This window comes from Calidris pugnax, unplaced genomic scaffold (assembly GCF_001431845.1).
Source record: "Calidris pugnax isolate Ruff unplaced genomic scaffold, ASM143184v1 scaffold225, whole genome shotgun sequence".
In the NCBI taxonomy this organism is placed as follows: domain Eukaryota; kingdom Metazoa; phylum Chordata; class Aves; order Charadriiformes; family Scolopacidae; genus Calidris; species Calidris pugnax.
Genome location: NW_015091072.1, coordinates 5,718,920 through 5,737,452, shown reverse-complemented (window position 1 = coordinate 5,737,452; position 18,533 = coordinate 5,718,920). Strand labels below are relative to the sequence as shown.

At 46.3% G+C, this 18,533-nt stretch overlaps 1 protein-coding gene across 1 annotated transcript in view; it reads left to right on the top strand.

The window, feature by feature from the left end:
• The window catches only part of GAP43 (growth associated protein 43), a 64,256-nt gene that overhangs the window by 23,711 nt on the left and 22,012 nt on the right, over window positions 1-18,533 (top strand). Inside the window, exon 2 of the mRNA XM_014957203.1 lies at window positions 11,712-12,336. Within this exon, the coding sequence (XP_014812689.1) occupies window positions 11,712-12,336 (625 nt within the window). The remainder of the gene's footprint in view (window positions 1-11,711; window positions 12,337-18,533) is intronic.

Below are 18,533 nucleotides of genomic sequence, written 5' to 3'. Positions count from 1 at the left end.
GAGCCAGCACTCAACACCATCATTCTCTGCCACCAGCAGCAAGGTGGACACCCTGTCCCAGTAGAGCTGAGGCTGGTGTTAGTGGGGTCAGGCAAGCCCATGGAGCAAGAAGCAGAGCCAGAAGAGCCAATCCCGGCTGGTAAGGAGAGGTCATGCCACCGAGACCCATTGAACCCAACAGAACCAGAAGCTGAGAAAAAGCCAGCCACCCCAGTGAGGAGATGGAGTCTATACCAATAGGTAGAAGCCTTTGCTATGGATTCCTGCTCTTTGGGGATACAAAGATCCTGATACACACACAGTTCAGCTGTGCAGTGTGGATGTTGGATGGAACAAAAGCTGAAGAGGTTATGAGAGAGGATATCTTAGATGGATGGTTTAGACCCAGTTTATCAAATTAGGTAGACCTGCAACTCTGGCTGCTTGGGTTTTTCTGGGGGCAGCTCTGGTGATTTGAAAGATTGTATTCTGCTCTTTGGGGAATGGCAAAGCTGTTGGCTAACGGTAGTGTTGTGGATTAGGCTCATTTTCAGGAGATTAGAAACACCAAAGACACAGGTCTGACCAGGAGGATAATGAACAGTAAGAAAGGCAGTACTGACTTTACTGTCCTTGCCAGATTCCGATCAAGAATTCTGGTTGCAACTTTGAGTTCACCCTGTCATTTCAGGTGGGATACACACCCCTGTCCCTGCTGAAAGTTCAACTGCTCTATGTGACTGTGGGCACAGGTAGCAGTTCACCCCAGCATTAGCTGCAGTTTGGGAGGAGAGAGAGATCTTTTCTTCTTCGTGCAGGTGCTAGGTGTAAACCAGTGGGGAGTGAAAGATCCTGCAGAAACATCCCTGTCCAGATGCTCTGTGGAGCAGAAGTTCATTGTAGAAGGAGGGAAGACAGAGGAGGCTGGTGCACAGCCAAAGCATTTCAGAGAATCACAGAATGATATGGGGTTGGAAGGGACCTCTGGAGATCATCTAGTCCAAACCCCCTAGTCCAAAGCAGGTTGCACAGGAATGTGTCCAGGCAGGTTTTGAATGTCTCCAGAGAAGGAGACTCAACCACCTCTCTGGGCAGCCTATTCCAGTGCCCTGCCACTGTCAAAGTAAGGAAGTTCCTCCTCATGTTTAGGTGGAACGTCATATATTCAAGTTTGTGCTCATTTCCTCTTCTCCTATTCCTGGACACCACTTAAAAAAGACTGGCCCCATCCTCTTGACACCCTCCCTTTAAGTATTTATAAGCATTGATCCAATCCCCCCTCAGCCTTCTCTTCTCTAGACTGGAAAGACCCAACTCCCTCAGCCTCTCCTTGTAAGAGAGATGCTCCAGGCCCCTAATATCTTTGTAGCCCTCTGCTGTACCCTCCCCAGCAGTTGCCGGTCCTTTTTGAACTGGGGAGACCAGAACTGAACACAGTACTTCAGATGGGCCTCATTGAAGCCTTAGTTGTCATGAGCATGACTGACAGGATGGTCTTTGAAAATTGCAGAGGATATCCAAGAGAGCATCTTGTCCGCCCTGCAACACCACAGCAAAAGTTTAGATTTCAAGGGTAGGGTAAGCATCACCCTTTATATTTTACAAGTAAAGTGACCCAGAGCTACAAGCGAAGGACTGAACAACCTTAATTTCCTGTCACATCTCCCTGCTGCCTTGGAGAAGCTGCTCCATCTCACTCCACCTCCACTGTCCAGGATGGGGAAGAAGCAGGAAAGGCTCAGCTCGGAGCTGGCACAAATTAACTCACCCACGTCTGAATCAGCCTGCTCACTGACAGGGCCAGCTCTCCAGCAGGGCACTGTAGGCAGGCTGATGCAGAGTCCTCAGGACCTCTGCTAGCCCAGTGCTCATGGAAATGACAGCCAGGGTTGTGCAGGAAGGTGGCATGGGCCAGAGGGAGCACTGCCAACACCTCTTTCAGCTGTGGCACAGTCAGTCATGCAGAGCCACCAGGAGACCCTGCTCAGCTGTTTAGCTGCCTGTTTTTTCTTGGCATTTCCCGTTGTCACGCCCTTCGGATGTGGATCAGTGATTTTTCCTCTCTCTCTCCTGCATTCTCCCTTCCTCTGTATCATGTCTCTGTCATTGAGCCTCTGATTTATTTGCATCTCTTTCATTCAGTGCCTTGGCTTTGAACAACTCTTACTTCTCTCTACACCTTTTCTCCTCTCCATTTGGTTCCTTTGTTCTTCCCTCTCCTCTACTCTCATTCCTTTCCTTCTCTGCCTTGAGCTCTGTCTTCTCCTCTCCCCTAGCCTTCCACCCTACCAGACCAGCTCCTTCCAAGTATCCCTTCTACCCACCCTGGGTTTTAGCCCCACGCCTCCCCTTCCCTGCCCACCTCTGCAGTGGCAAAGCCTGGGACTCTGCTGCAATAGCAAAGCCCACCCTCTAAGCAGCTTCCCAAGCCACTGGGAATTAGTCTGTGTCTTGCTTTCCCTAATTGCTGGGGATGTTTGTTTGACTTTAATGAACTTGCAAATGCTTTCTCAGAAGATAATTGCCCCCATTTCCAGTTACATAAACTAAAATAATCATAATAATAGAACAAATACAGCCCTGAGCTTACCATCAAGCAGGGAGGGAGCTACTTGGTGCTTAGCTCTCTCTCATCACTAGGTTGAGAGATTTCACGGTGTTGGCAGTCACTGCCAGAAGGAGGTACCAGAGGAGGTTCAAGGTTAACAGGCAAGTTAAAAAGAAGGCTCAGAGACTGGATGGACTTGGGGCTTGAGCCTTTCATTGTTATTCTGCTGGCTGCAAAAACCCCGGGCAAGCCAGCAAGGAGCACAATCGGGTGCTGAGATAGTGACAGGGACACAGCCTAGTTGCCCACAGGCTGATGTCCCCAGCATGAAATTCTTCACAATTTCTAGCTGCAACCTGAAAAGGTCAAGGTAACCTCGGACACCAGCAGTGGAAGGGCTTGTAGTATCCCTGCCTGCAGTTTACTCAGGTTGAGGAGAAGTAGAGCTATTTCCCATCACCAGAGCTGAGGTGCAGCCCTGTGTTCCCATGGAGGGAATGGGGTAGGAGCTGCAGGACATAAGCCGCTGCTTCTTGTGGAAATGGCTCTAGAGACCTTGCATAACCCTGGACTCTGGGGAGGCTCAGCAGCTGCCTGCACCAGATCTCAGGGAAGCAAGTCTGAGCTGTAAATTAGCCTCTGGCCCTCATCTGCAGCTAGAACAGAAGGAGATGTGTCCAGCCCTCATGGGGGCAGGCACTCTGAGCCACCAGACGTTAATAACAATTCCCTGAAATTATTTGGTGGAGTCCAAAACTAATCAAGCAAGAAAACAAGAGACTGAAAGAGAAAAAGCAGGGAGGGACAGAGATAGATAATCAGGGTTTCATTACCTGCTCATGGTCAGTGCACCATGGGATCCAGAGTCTGAAGTATTACTTTAAAATAAGTCACATAGCAGCAACCATCTTAGCCTGAACTGCCCCAAACAGGACCACAAAAACCATGTAGTTTGAGCCTGGATGAAATTTCTTTAGTCCAGTGACATCGAAGCTCGCTTTTCTGTCTAAGCCCATCTGCAGCAGAAACCATTCTTTGAATGGACTTTTCTAATCAAAGCAGAGTTCAAGGGAGATTTTTCACATGGTCTTTTTGATGAATTTCTTCAACATGTTCTATTTTGGGAGTGGATTTACACAGTCAACTTGGATACCTTCCTGCTTCCTCTCCAGGCTCTGGTCCCTTGATCTGAATGCCTGCTGGCTGGCTCCTTCTGTATTTCCCTCCAGAAAGGAGACTATGCACAACTGACAGCACAGTATGTGCCAGGATCCAACCTGAAGCAAGACTATAGATGTTGATCGTGCCAAACATGCGAAGTCCATACAGACGGTGTGCCCTCAACTGCTCTCACACACTTAGGCTGTACCCCAGGATATACACATGCCCTTGACATTAGCTATAAAAGCTTTGCTTGGCAAGCTGCAACCTCCTTCTGTCTCTGAGACGGGGTGCTTTGAGTTGAAACGTGAGTGAATGCATCCTGTGCCCCACAACCACTGAAGTCCTGCACAGAGCCCAGATCAGATGCAAGACAAGTGCTTTTTCCCAATGACATCCACAAGCCATCAGAAAAGCCTCCAGAAAGCACAAGTCCTGGACATCAGCCACTTTGCATCAGCAAGGCTCTTACTTCTTTCACTCAGCCTGCAAAGGCAGCATAGGCAGTACTGAGTGCTTTTCTCCATTTAAACACTGGAGTTATAGGAGTTTCAAGGTGGTAGATGACACCACGGTTGACCACCAGCTTAATAGAAACAGGGTGACAAACAGAAGGGAGAGTCAGAAAAAAAAGGTGAGGAGAGTATAGTGGAATTATTGAGAAGGCATACTGGAAATATCTAAATATGTCTAGCTTAGATTAGTTTGTACCTCTCAATCACTGTACACAAATGAATAACATCCATGAACATCCATCTTCCTGATCATCATTAGCTTATTCAATTCCAGGCACCATAAAAAAGAGGAGAAATTTCCAACATGTGAGAGGATCTTGTAGAGGAAAGGATGAAGACTCCATTGTTAGAGGATTTGAAACTGGAGAGCTGAAACCCTACTAGTTATACCCTGGGGAACTATCCTGCATAAGCCTTCAGAGAGATGAATTAACCTTTTCTCTCTCAAGGGTGTTTTATCCACTATCACCATAGTTATCCTGGGAAAAAAAAGGAACTCTGTTTGTTTCCTCGCCTTGCAGACAGGTTGTGCTGAGAGATGTCATCCTCTAGCCAGGTGTCTTCACACCATTTAACTGGGTTAAAAAAAGCTGTTCTCTGTGCTAAATTGCTTCTTCACTTCACAAGGCGTGAAAACCTTTTCTCTCTCTCATGTGTCCATGCTACACTCCTTCTGGGGAGACAGCTGGTCTTCTTTTTTAATGCATTCTGCTCCTTAAATGCCGTCTCTGAGACAAATCAGGTCATGTAGAGCCAGGCCCACAAAAGCATTGAGGTGACTCAGTCCTGTGGAATCAATGGAAGTCAGGTGCCTAAATTTCTTTGTGAGTCTAAATAAGTGACCTTGAATAACATCAGTAGGAACATACATGTTGTGTTCTGGTCAAGATTGGAGCATGGGTTGAGGTATGTCTTAACCCCACAAGGATCACGGGCAATTAGCTGGTTCAGCACGACTTCAGCTAGCTAACTGAAGGGAAGATTTCCACATGTACCTTAGTGCAGGTATCATGAGAAAGGAATGACTTAGGGTCCCTGTATTTTTGCATGGAGAACGTGGGTGGTTTTTTAGTTTTTTTTTCCTTAATAATCAAGTCCCGTATTTCCCTTGGATTGTGAATTGAGTTGCTGATAACTGTCACTGGTCCTACTTACATCCAGGCTCTGGCCAGCATTGATGGCTTCTCTGGTGAAAGCTGTGTAAATCCTAAATCTGAACTCCTTGCACACGGGTTTCAGAACACCAGGAGACAGCAATGTGAATCAAAGGCTCTGGGATTTGGTGTCACATTAAAGAGGAGCTCCTATCTAAGGATGGAAAGGAGCGGCAAAGGAGTGGGTGATGACTGAGAGTATAGCAGCTTGAACCTAGATGAATATTAAGGAGGCTGACATGCTATATATTGATGGGCAAAGAAACCCCAGGAAAGGGAAAGTTACAGAGGGCAAAGGAGGCTCTATTATATGGAAAGACCTTTCCATGGAACAGTAAGTTCTTTCTTAATTTTCTTTCTTGATCCCAGCATCCAAAATACAAAACTATGTGATTATTTTTCCAAGGCCAGGCAATGAAGTGCACCACAAGAGACAAGTGGACAAACAGCAAGCCACGACCAAAGCACTTAGTCCCCTCCTTTCTTGCTCTTTGCCTATGTGTGGCTAAAAACACATGGAACATCTGGAAAATGTCTAGTTTCTCCATTTCACCTTCCCCCCTAGTACATGGGACATTTAGAAGGGCCTGGAGGTTATAGTAACACTTTCTTCATTCATTGCCATATTTTGATCCCCCTGTAAGCTGTGGGTTTGGAGATGGAAGGTGGAAAGGGGACCAGAGATTAGAAATCTTGGAGTCATGGCTCCTTGCAATTTCCACATTCCGGATGCCTAAAAACTAACCTCCTCCCTACCTGTGTCTTAAACATCCATTTCTCATCTCCTACTCTCTCAGCTATGTGACAGCAAGGAAAGTCTCACTTACAGGAACAGTCTGCCTGGGAAGGGATGTCCTAGAAACCTGGAGGTGTGGCAGACAAGCAGATGGAGATGGTGAGAGGATCATCCCTCCAGGCTTGGATGTTGTATGCTGTGTAGGTAGAGACATAAAACCTTAACAGCGTGCTTCATAAGGGCAAAGTTTTGCTCACAGGCTTCAGTGGGTATCTGGGGATGTTCCGAACAAAAAATTGGACATGTTGTGTATGTCCTCTTATATGTATAGCTGTGTATCCATCAGCCTAAGTGATTTCAAGTCCTTCTGCCATTGAAGGATCTATGATTTGTTTCACTCTAAATGAACCATAGGGCATTTGCTCTTTGTAAAATGGCAACACATTGCATGCACACTTAAAATATTGTGAATATGTCAATATGAAGCACTAATATGAGTTTCCTTTACACATAAACGTGTAAATGAAGCAGAGCTGTGATGGAATACTAATATATGAAACCTATCCTTACCAGATATACCTGATTCCTGGCTGGGAGCTCTAGATTCTGTACAAACACTAGTAGTAATAGTCACTTTATTCCAGAAGCCACAATACTGTAACCAAGATGTCATACATGCATGTCAGATAGATAAGACAGATAGATTTCTTGTTTTCCACTGAGATGCTTTTGAATACATCCTGGCAGGGCTGACTCACCCCTTTAGCTTTCCAAGGAAGATAAATTGCTTTCCAGGAGCTTCACTGTATACAGGTTATTTTTGAGCAGCTTCCTTAATTAAGGTTTATCTGCTGTGTGCGTAATCCACAGATGAAGAGCTCTTGTCTTTTTTGTGTGTGTGAACAGAAGTTTCAAACAATCTGTTTCTCACCCAATCCATTGTTATACAACATGACACACATACTAGATGGATACCGTGTCCTACCCCAGGAGTAGCTGCAGGCCAGTAGCCTGAAAATAAGTAATTTCAAATGCCTGGGACGCTTCAGCGGGGAAGGACTGAACAGAAATGGGATTCTTGAGGGCCACAGTTGGAACAGACAAACTATTAGTACATTTCTTTCATCTATGACCTTAAACTCCACCTCTGGCCCAACCTCGTGTTTCTTATCTTTTATATCTGAAATTATGCTGAAAGCACCCTGTTGCAAATACATTTTGCGGCTGCAAACCGTGCTATCTGGCAAGGACTCAAACTGATGTCATCCCACCTGGGATAAGAGGACAATGATGTCATCGGCCTAGCAAAGGACTGCCTTAGCTCTGTAATGAGGTGGGTGTGAGTGAGAGGATCAGCAAACTTGCTGAGGATACACTCTGTCCCCTCGTCCAGGTCACTGATGAATATATTAAACAGCACGGGTCCAAGTATTGACCCCTGGGGGACTCCACTGGTTACAGGCTTCCAACTTGAACCTGCTCCATTAATAATTACCCTTTGGGTCCTGTCACACAGCCAGTTCTCAATCCACCTCACTGTCCCCTCATGCAGCCCATACTGCCTCAGTTTCCCAATGAGGATGTTATGGGAGACAGTGTCAAAAGCCTTGCTGAAGTCAAGGTAGATGACATCTGCTGCCCTCCCCTCATCCAACCAACCGGTCATGGCATCATAGAAGGCTATCAGATTGGTCATACATGATTTACCCTTGGTAAACCCGTGTTGCCCACTTCCAATAACCCCCCACTCTTCAACTTGTTTGGAGATGACATCTAGTATGAGTCTCTCCATCACCTTCCCAGGGACAGAGGTGAGACTAACTGGTCTGTAATTCCCAGGGTAATACAGTCCCAGGTAAGACAGATAGATTTCTTGTTTTCCACTGAGATGCTTTTGAATACATCCTGGCAGGGCTGACTCACCCCTTTAGCTTTCCAAGGAAGATAAATTGCTTTCCAGGAGCTTCACTGTATACAGGTTATTTTTGAGCAGCTTCCTTAATTAAGGTTTATCTGCTGTGTGCGTAATCCACAGATGAAGAGCTCTTGTCTTTTTTGTGTGTGTGAACAGAAGTTTCAAACAATCTGTTTCTCACCCAATCCATTGTTATACAACATGACACACATACTAGATGGATACCGTGTCCTACCCCAGGAGTAGCTGCAGGCCAGTAGCCTGAAAATAAGTAATTTCAAATGCCTGGGACGCTTCAGCGGGGAAGGACTGAACAGAAATGGGATTCTTGAGGGCCACAGTTGGAACAGACAAACTATTAGTACATTTCTTTCATCTATGACCTTAAACTCCACCTCTGGCCCAACCTCGTGTTTCTTATCTTTTATATCTGAAATTATGCTGAAAGCACCCTGTTGCAAATACATTTTGCGGCTGCAAACCGTGCTATCTGGCAAGGACTCAAACTGATGTCATCCCACCTGGGATAAGAGGACAATGATGTCATCGGCCTAGCAAAGGACTGCCTTAGCTCTGTAATGAGGTGGGTGCGAGTGAGAGGTCTCAGTCTGACCTCCCTGGAGAGGAAAAGTGCTCTCCAATTCCCTGCCAGGTAAAGGGCTGGCTGAGGGTCACGGCCCTCTGCGAGTTCATCTGTCAGAATAGCAGGTGAGCCAACCCTGTGGCTCGCTGCGCCCTGGCCTCTTGCTGGCAGTGGGGAGGAGGTAAGCCTTCGCAGGGCTGCATAGCCCAGGTAACAGGGCAATTCCTCTGGAGTCAGGAGCCACTCAAAGACATAGTCGTAGGAGAAGCCTTGGCGGTGGAAGAGGTTGTGGAAGAGTTGCTGCAGGTATGAGTAGTCTGGTTTATCATCAAACCTCAGTGAGCGGCAGAAGTTGGGGTATGTCGAGAACTCAGAAGGGTACCCTTTGCAGAGCACCTCAATGGGCATTGACATCTTTTTCTCACTGGTCCTCTCGTACTTTTGGCACTCGGTGGCAGCCCTGAGGCCCTGCCAGGGCAGCTTCATAATAGCTGTCCTCGTTGGTGCAGGAGGTATGTTGGATGTGAGAGCAGCAAGGCCGGGGGCAAGAGAGATCTCCCTTCAGTCAATGGTTTTCATCTTTGTCCAGGGATTAACAATTTTGTTACATTCACTAATAGTTTTGCAGGAGTCAGGCATATGGGACTGGACCTTAGGGTCTCATAGTTATGTCTAAATTGTCTTTCCAGCCTCCCAAGCCTGCTGCTGTTTGAAATTGGCCACAGTCCTTAGGGAGAAGAGTCAAAGCTAGGGCATCTAAGTGTTACATGGTGCTGTAAAGGAGTACCTAGTCTATGAGTACCTAGTCTATCTTCATGTTGCTGTGGCTACAGTGTAATGCAAGCCTACTCAAACTCTCCTTAAACCAGTTAGTCCAGGTATCAGTAGTTATGTTGCCACAGCAACACGGGAACTTACTGAAAGCTGCAAAATTTGCTGAGGAGCAGGATGGGTGAGCCTGTGCAGAGCCCTGCACTGCCCGGGCTGGATTGCAGCTGTTGTGTGGACGTGCTAGTTTAAAGGTACTGTTTCCATCCCCTTGTGCTGAAATAGGCTGGAAAGCTCATGCCAGATGCTGAATAACGTAGTGCAGAGTTAGCTCTGCAAGCAAAAGACAGACATGAGTGGTTACGGCATGTAATGTCTGCATCGTCTTTACACATAACCATAACCTGCTCTCTGACAAGCCCAGATGAACGTGAAAGCCCACCTTCCGTACCGTGTCACTTAATGCACTTGGGGAAGTGTAGACCTAAGTGCTCAGCTGTGCCCCTGTGATAGGGACATCAAACGTTTTGTCCCCGGGCATGGTCAGGAGCACGAAGACCCCTCGTGCTGAATTCTGTGTATTAATATGGGTTGCATATTCATTCACAGGCGTTTTCACTCACATAGGCATCACTGGCACCTAGTCTCACTCCCAGACTTATTTCCTGCAGCATACAGGCCCATCTTCACCCCTGCACACCTGTGTGGAGCAGCCCTTTTCCTTGATGGTTTGGGGCTGCTTGCTCCTTGCCACCATACCCACTCAAGCTCGCCCCTGTTCACCTGGGGAACGATCCCAGGTGGTCACCGGTGCTAGGGTGGGAGATCCTGTGCTCACTGGGGATGCAGGGGGAGACAGTGGGTACCATCACTGGTGTGCCAGTGGCCAAGGGTTTGGTTCAGTGGCACAGCTTCGCTCACACGTGTATGCCTGACCCTGTCCCACGCTGTGGAAATGGTCACTTCCAGTCTGTTTCCCAGTGATGACTGCCAGTGTGTCCAGTCTTGTCTCCCCCTCTTCACAGGCATGGTCTTCCCAGTGCCAGGTGTGCCTGCTGCAGTGGCTGCTTCTCCCTTATTCCTGCTGCACTCTTTCTGAATGTATTTATAGGCTGTCGCCTCTCTCTGCTCCTCTGGTCCTGGGCCTTTCCCCAGTTGGCACCTCTCAGTTGCAGTGGCCTCAGGAGTGGTTTCCTCTTCCCACTCAGGAAAAAAAAAAAAAAAAAACCTGCTATTTTTCTCAGCCAGCTCGTTTTCTTTCTTTTGTGACCCGAGTCAGTGTTGGAAACCAGGTGCAGACAGCAAAGAGGCCAGTGGCTCTGCTTCCGAGGAGCTCTTTTGAATGCTTCCCAGTGGGAATATTAATAGAGCAGTGTCCTTTCATCAATATGCACCTGAGCTGCTACTTTCCCAAGAGCTGCTAAATTACTGGGGTGAAGCATTGTACATCCCATAGATTCAGTGGGGATTTACAAGCTGAGCATTATCTGGCTGCAGCAGACCAGCATAAGGCACAGGCTCTGTTTGGTCCTATTTATGACTTTAATGCACAGCTTAAGTCTAAAAAACATGGGGAATGCCAGTTCTCTTGTTGCAAAGCTGAATTTCCCCCGATAGTCATTGAAATAATAATAATCCGCTGAAATTGGAAAGACTGATACCTATCTGCCTGTTATTCCTTCATTGAAACAGTGAGTGGGGGACAGAGGCAAAGTGCTTGGAGTGGTTGTGGGCAGGGCATTTGTGAGGAGTGTAACCTGTGAATATCTGTCCATGTCTGACAGCACGCATCTGCAGTGGGGCAGGCAGCAATGCTATTCTCTGTTGGCAATCCTGAGCCAAAAAAGATATAAAGGACAGAACACTTGGTGTCATTAGAGTCCCACACCTGTGAAACAAGGTGTCATTAAAAAGAAACAAAGGCTTAAAGGCACAGGTGGATTTGCAAAGACTGTGAAAATCCCTCTCAGGAGAGTGTTTTGAAAATGAGTAGGGGAAAAAATTGGTATATTTCAAAATGGATGGGAAAATAAATCATGGGAATAGAGACAACCCAGCTGGTGCAAGCCTTTCCACACAGCCAAGGTGCTTTCAGCATCACTGACAGAGATGATGAGGTGCTTTAAATTCCTTTTACAAACCCCCTGTGTCTGTCCAGCCCTAGGATGAAATTAGAGCCACCTGGCTTCAAACTCACACCAAATGGAAAGGCTGCTTTGAAACTTGTCACTCGTTAGCAGGAGGGGAAGGTGGGACGTTGCCAGTGAAACCAGAGCCTGGGCTGCACTTGGAGAAATCTTAATTTCTCTCCCTGTTTTCTCCTCTGCCCTCCTCCCTTGTTGTTCTTTAAAGGTTGAAAAAAATGAGGACGGGGACCAAAAGATCGAGCAAGATGGCATCAAACCAGAAGATAAAGCTCATAAGGCAGCCACCAAAATCCAGGCCAGCTTCCGCGGACACATAACAAGGAAAAAGCTCAAGGGGGAGAAGAAGGGAGATGCCCCGGCATCCGAGGCTGATGCCGCCGACAAGAAGGAGGAAGGCCCTGCTGGCGGAGCGGCCGAGAACAAAGAGAGCGAGGCTCCCACTGCCACAGAAGCGGCCGCCGCTGACAGTGCCCAGCTGGAGGAGGGCAGCAAAGACAGCAGCGCGCCAGCGGAGGAGAAAAAAGGGGACGGAGCCGCCGACACGGGCTCAGAGCAGCCAGCCCCACAGGCTGCCACCCCTGCTGCCTCCTCGGAGGAGAAGCCTGCTGCTGCCGCCGCCGAAACGGAAAGTGCCACTAAAGCTTCCACTGATAACTCGCCGTCCTTGAAGGCTGACGAAGCCCAAGACAAAGAGGAGCCTAAACAAGCCGACGTGCCTGCTGCTGACACCACTGCCACCACCACCCCTGCTGCAGAGGATGCTACTGCCAAGGCAACAGCGCAACCCCAAATGGAGACAGTGGAGAGCAGCCAAACCGAAGAGAAGACAGGTGAGTGAGTACCTTGCTAGGGAACGGGCCTCTCCAGAAATGGATGCCTCCCTCAGCCTCTTGGGGATGCATCTGAGGTTGGCCAGCAAAGGCTGGTGTAGGGTTAGACTGAGGGCTGAGGAGGAAATCCCCTTGCTGGGTGTTAGGGGTTGGGAGGCATTGCGTATTCTTGCTAAATAGCCTCTTCCCTGCTTCCCAGCAGCTTTTGGAAGTACTGCACCTCCTCTTGAGGCTCCTGATCCTCTAAGAGGAGGTGCCATCCAGCCCTTTTTCCCATGGTGGTGGGAGAGTGTCAGCCAGCTATGAGGCTTGAAGGAGCCTGGGAGAGCTCCCCAAGCTCTGTATATGCTAAAGGGGGAGATGAGCCTTCCCAGTCACACCAGCACAGGCAGCTCCGGTGGGGCAGCAAAACAGTCCAAGCTGATACTAACTCACTGGAGGCTGCCAACTTGAGGTGAAAATCTCACGAGGCAGAAGCCCTCTCATACTGCAGGAGGCCATTTAGCCTTGCTGGTGGGATGGTCAGGAAGGAGCCAAAATAGTGTTTCTTCCATTTGCTTGTACATGAATGAGATGCGTGGTACAAACAGATCCTGGTCAGAAACATCTTATTATCAGCATTGCTTATTGTTTCATTCACACCAATACTTCTGACCTGTGTACTTGGAGTAGCCCCTGACAGCCATACTTGCATGAAGCTTTTAGCCATGTCAGCTGGGTCAGACCCACATGGTAAGAGGATCAGGTAGGGAAAGGGAAGATTAAAGACCCTGACAGCTCAGTGAGGGAGGACAGAAGAGAGAGTTGAATGCAAACAGTCACTCTAGGAGGTGTTTTCAATTCTTTGCTCTTGACTGAGTGTGACTGTGCTTAACTAGTTCCCCTGGGAAGAGGTGAAAAGTTTTGAGAGGCAAAAGTGAGCATTTTTGACAGAGGCATAGTGTTTCCAAACCATAAAGAAGAGCCATTTTTGAATTGTGATACTGAGCTGGGTAGAAAATGCATCAAAGACCATAGGATACTTTTGCTCTTGTTCTTTACCTTCCTTATGCTATCAAAGAAAGAGAACATAAATTAAAGAAAAAGGTAACTTCAGAGGTGGGCACAACATGAAACTCAATCAATAGGCAGTGCCAAGCATAACTGGCCTCCACATTCATGAGACATTGTTGTACAGGACATTCTGCGTTCATTAGCTTGTTGAGGCAAAAATGCGGCATATCACCTTGATATTATGTAAAAGTTACAGAGCCTCAGCACCCAGTGTTGCACTTACTGATGTTTCTCCATCATTTCATTTGGTCCACTACTTCTCTTTCACAAATTACAATTCCCGCTCTCTAATTAGACTTCCAAGATTCATGGCTAACTCATAGCTTCAGGCAACTCTGTTCCTGCTCAGCAAAGTGGACAGATGATAGGAAAAAACAGATATCCAAAAGGCAGATAAGTACTGAGAGAGGAGCTCATGCAAAACATTTATGATGTAAGGTATGGACAAGGGGAGTGGCCTTCCAGAGCATGAGTGTAAAATGAATGTACACAACAACAAAGGGTTGCTGGTTTTACCTCTTTTCATTTAAACATTTCTAGAGATAAGCTTTGAAATTGCATTGTCCAAGTTGGGGTTTTGTTGTCCAGGTCTCCAGCCCTTTGTTCTTACTTTGTGTGATGAGTTGAGTGGCAAAATAAATGTCATGTGATTTTTGAAATCTGATTTGGTATGTTGCATGCTGTACTTGCATTGCTTTTATGCTTGGGCAAAGGTGTAAATATCAGTGGCAAAAATAGGACAGGGTGACTTGGTGTTGTGTGGTCCTCTGTGCACAGGATAATGAGAGCTAATTAACTCTTATTTAAGACTTGGAATGCCTTATTCCGAAATGGGAATAGTGATTCTGCTTTGAATTAACATTCTATTTTTAGTCAGATAAATCTGCTATAATGGATAGAGGTAGGGAATTCATAGTAGCAGGCTATTTAATTTACTTAATTTTACTTGTTTTGAGTCACCAGACTCAAAAAGAATTGTTTATTTCTATGCAGTACTCTAAAATATTTTCAGATATCTTCCCTGTGCTCTTGTTGGATTTAACATAATTTGAAGTGGCTGACCATTCACGGCCACCACATTTGAAGTGGCCATTTAAATGCATGGTTTAATGTGCATTTGCATATGATACTGTTACTTATGTAAATATCAAGGCACATATAAGATGGAAAATCTGCAATCAAATATATATTTAAAAATGAGTTTTCAGTGATTGTTTGGCTGTTCAAGGCCAGTATGTGCATCTATTTATACGTACTCAGTATGCATGCAGTAATACTCAAGCTTACCAATGTTTGCAGAAAGCAAACATGGAAGGTGTGTGGCCCCAGTCAAACTGATAGTCTTTTTAAAATGTTAATGAATATAGATTTTTTTCTAAATTCCTATTCCAGTATGATATCAGCCTTCCAGTCACAAACTCGAACAGCTGGGTAAGTGCCCCCAGAGCCATCCAAGAAAGAAATGCAAAAAAGATTAAACAGGCCTTCTTTTCCATCTCTCTGAGGCTGCTGGGTTGTATTCCGCAATACACTCTATAGCACAATGTCCAGAATAGTAAGAAGCTGCTTTCTCCTTAAAGAATATTCCACAAAAGAGCATCGTCACAGTATAAAAGTTCCCACAGACAGGAAATATTTCCTGACAGAAAGGCTATGTTTTCTTTTTCCATCTTTATCTTATTGTTCCTTCTCATCTCTTTAAACCTCTCTGTTTGTCTCTCGGTACTTACTCTTTCCATAGACTTAAAGACATGTGCCACATCTCAGCCTTCCTCCCAGTCATCTCCCAGCAAACACAGCACTGGTGGTTGCTGACATGGCTGCGATGGCTTGGTCATTCATGAAAGAGGGAGGGCTACCAAACATCTGCCACTCCAGTACTCTTCTAGCCTGGGGACAGATCCTCTTTCAGCTTCATCAGTCCCCTTCTCCCGAAAGTCATCCCCTTGGCTTTCAAAGGTCATCTCATATCGTTTCTGTGATCGAAGACTGGCACAGTAGTACGTGGTGTCAGGCTGCCAAAAATAAATCAAATTGGCTCCTAGCCAGTGTCATCGGTTGGCTGGTTGCCATGGCATGCTTGGCTGCTACTACCGTGAGGCGTGCCGACCGTGCTACTTTTGTGTGGTGATGTTCATCTGCCTTGAATTTTACTACAATGGCTGTATCATGTTAGCTGTGGATATCTTCCCTGGTGCAAACACAAGCAAAAGGCAAGGGCATTTCATTTCTATTCAGAAGAGGTTTTTGCCTTCATCTAAGGGCAGTACAAAAAAGACAGGAAGAGGGGAAAGAAATAACTAACCAGATAAAGAGAAGTGCACAATTTTTAATGCTTAATATTTAATGTTTCTGGAGTAGTGGAGAGGCTGGGTGATTCTTCATACCAGTCACTAATTCCCCTGACAGCCCTCAGCTCTCCTTGTTATTCAGTTCCACATCCGTTACTTGTCTGTTGGTAATGGCTTAGGAAATACTCCAAACAACTGTTCTGTATCCAGTATTAGTTGATCTGGAACCCCAGGCATTCCCAGTTGTACAGTAGGGCAGTCTCTAAGTGATCCCCAATGTATCAAAAAGCGGATGAATTCCAACCTGGGTAAGGCATGAAATGACTCGGTGGGCTTTGTTCAGTGGCAATGAGGGATTGATGTAAGAAAGTCAATCTCTTGGTTTTCTTCATGTCTTCTGGTGGGTGACTTGCACGCCGAGAAAGTGTTCTCTCATCTGAGCATTCTTGTCAAGACTTGGGTTTATAGGCTTTCTTGTTATTTGCCTCTTTGGTGTTGGTTTTATGCTTAGAGAGGCTCCCTTAGCTGCCAACCTACACAACAGGACAAAATTCAAAAATGGTAGGAGGGAATTTATATATTACATATGGATGAGGAGGTGAGACTTATTCTAATCTAGGTTGTGTTGGCTTAAATCCAGACAGTTGCCATCAAAGTTGCTGGAAAGAGTCTACATTAGCACAGCTTTGAAGTGAGTTCAGCATCCAGCCCAGCAGACTATAGAAGAAGATGGGCTACTGTGTGCCTTATGGGGAGGAGAGGAAGTGAATGTCACACAATGTTGGATTCTCTTTGTACTTTCCCAGGTTTTTGAGTCTCATCTCCGAATTTGGCTAGTGCTCACATCAAAAGCCCTCTCAGGTTGTCATGTAAGAATACAACAAAGCCCAGAAATGGGAAAGAGTAAATTGTGCCTAAGGAAACAAATTGATCTTCTTTTGTTGGGATGCTTTCTCCCGCTTGATGAAATGGCTTTACAATGGAGCAGTTTCACAGCTGAAATGAAAAATCAGCCAGATGACAATTGCTTTGCATGTAAGCGGGCCAGCAGTTCCCCCAGGACCCTGTATCCTGCTAGCAACCAGCACTGGAAGGCACCATCTTCGCTTCCTCAGAGGGACCAAGTCCCCACAGATCCTTTTTCATGTTTTTTAAGTTGATTCAGTTCTTTATTTTCAGTTCAGTCAGCATATTGATGGAAGGACAATACTTGCTTCACCTAGGGAGCACTGGCTATATCAAGATTTGGAAAGGGAGACTGTCTATTGTCGTGCACCAGCTAGAAGGTACAGCCTGCGCTACACAAGAGGATTGCAGTTGTATAACTGGAATTTTAGTCTTGGCTCATGGGTAGCTGGCATGAGGCAGAACACCCTCACTGCCGTTCCTGTTTCACGGGAGCTTATCTCTGCTGCTACACCTGGCAGCCAAGGAAAGCAATGCAAATACAGTAGTCTTCCCATGACTGCCCCAGAGGGAACAACTCTAAGCAAGCGTGCCAGCGTTTTCTTGTCTGTAGTACTACTCCAGCAACAAAGTAAGAATATAAATGCAATTTAGGTTACCTGCAACATGCTGAAAGGTGTCAAAGTATGTACCTAGTCCTTCAGTCGCTCTGAAATTTTTAATCTTTGCATTGTGTCTACATGGGTATATGTATTGCATATGTATTTCACAGCCTGCTTTGTGTTGGTGCAAATAGCCATGTGAGGGGCAGGGTGAAGAAAGTGGAATATCACAATTTTCCAGAGAACAGGAAACCTACACACTACCTGCTGCAGGTGCAGAATTTCCTCCTCTGTTGCAGTGAAATACTGTCTCTGGTGCCATGTGTGCCTCAGGTCTGGTATTACCATCCCTGGCTGTGTTTAAGGGCTGTTTAGATGCAGTGCTAAGGGACATGGTGTAGGGGAGGACTTTGTAGAGTAGGGTAGATGGTTGGACTTGATGATCCCAAGGGTCTCTTCCAACCTAGACGATTCTATGATTCTATGATTTTCTAATGAGGTGCAGCTTGCCCCACGTAGGTGGGAATTGCAGTTGTGGGCTAGTGGTGAAGCAGGACCTGGCCTTCTTGACCAATGAAATCTTAGGTGACACTACTGATGACAAGGTGTGGGCTGACACTGGAAAAGGCCTGTTGAGGAGAGCAGGTTAGCCACTGTATTGTACCAAGGAGGTACCAGTTCTTTTGGGACCTCAGTAAGAAATGCACGGAGACTCAAGGCTGGTCAGCTGGTTTATTTTGTGAAGGATGGAAATTATAGGAATCTTTCATCCCTTCTGATGTTGGCAGCCACAGCTGTTGCAGTATCAGTTGAGCCCCTTCTCATTGATCATGGCATGCTACACAGAGTTCCTGTTCAAGGGGAGGTTGGACAGCCTCACTCCTCTTCACGTCTTTATAGTATTCTTCCATCTGAACAAAGCTATTGATCTTGAACCTGTACAATACTCATCTTTCTAGATGGTATACTAAGATTTGCTGAGGGTGTTACGCTCTTACACATCTCCGTAGGAAGGAGCTCTTACAAGCCATGCAATACAGGTGGTATTAAGGCAGTGCATACTAATATCATGGTGTGTGCTGATGGTGTACAGTGGTTGCTCATGCTAGCACATGACTACAGCCAAGGCCAATGGTTAAATTCCATCTAGATTTTGCTTAAAATCACTGTCTCCTTATTAAAATATTTTCCACAGTGACCCACCACAACTGCACTCAGATCTTCTTCAGAAAATGCGTTGAGATCCCCACATGGGAGGAAGGCTTTATGCCACAAATACTAACAATTTTCTGCTGAGAAGCCTTCAACTAGCAGACCAGTCGACAGAATAGACAGATGGACAATG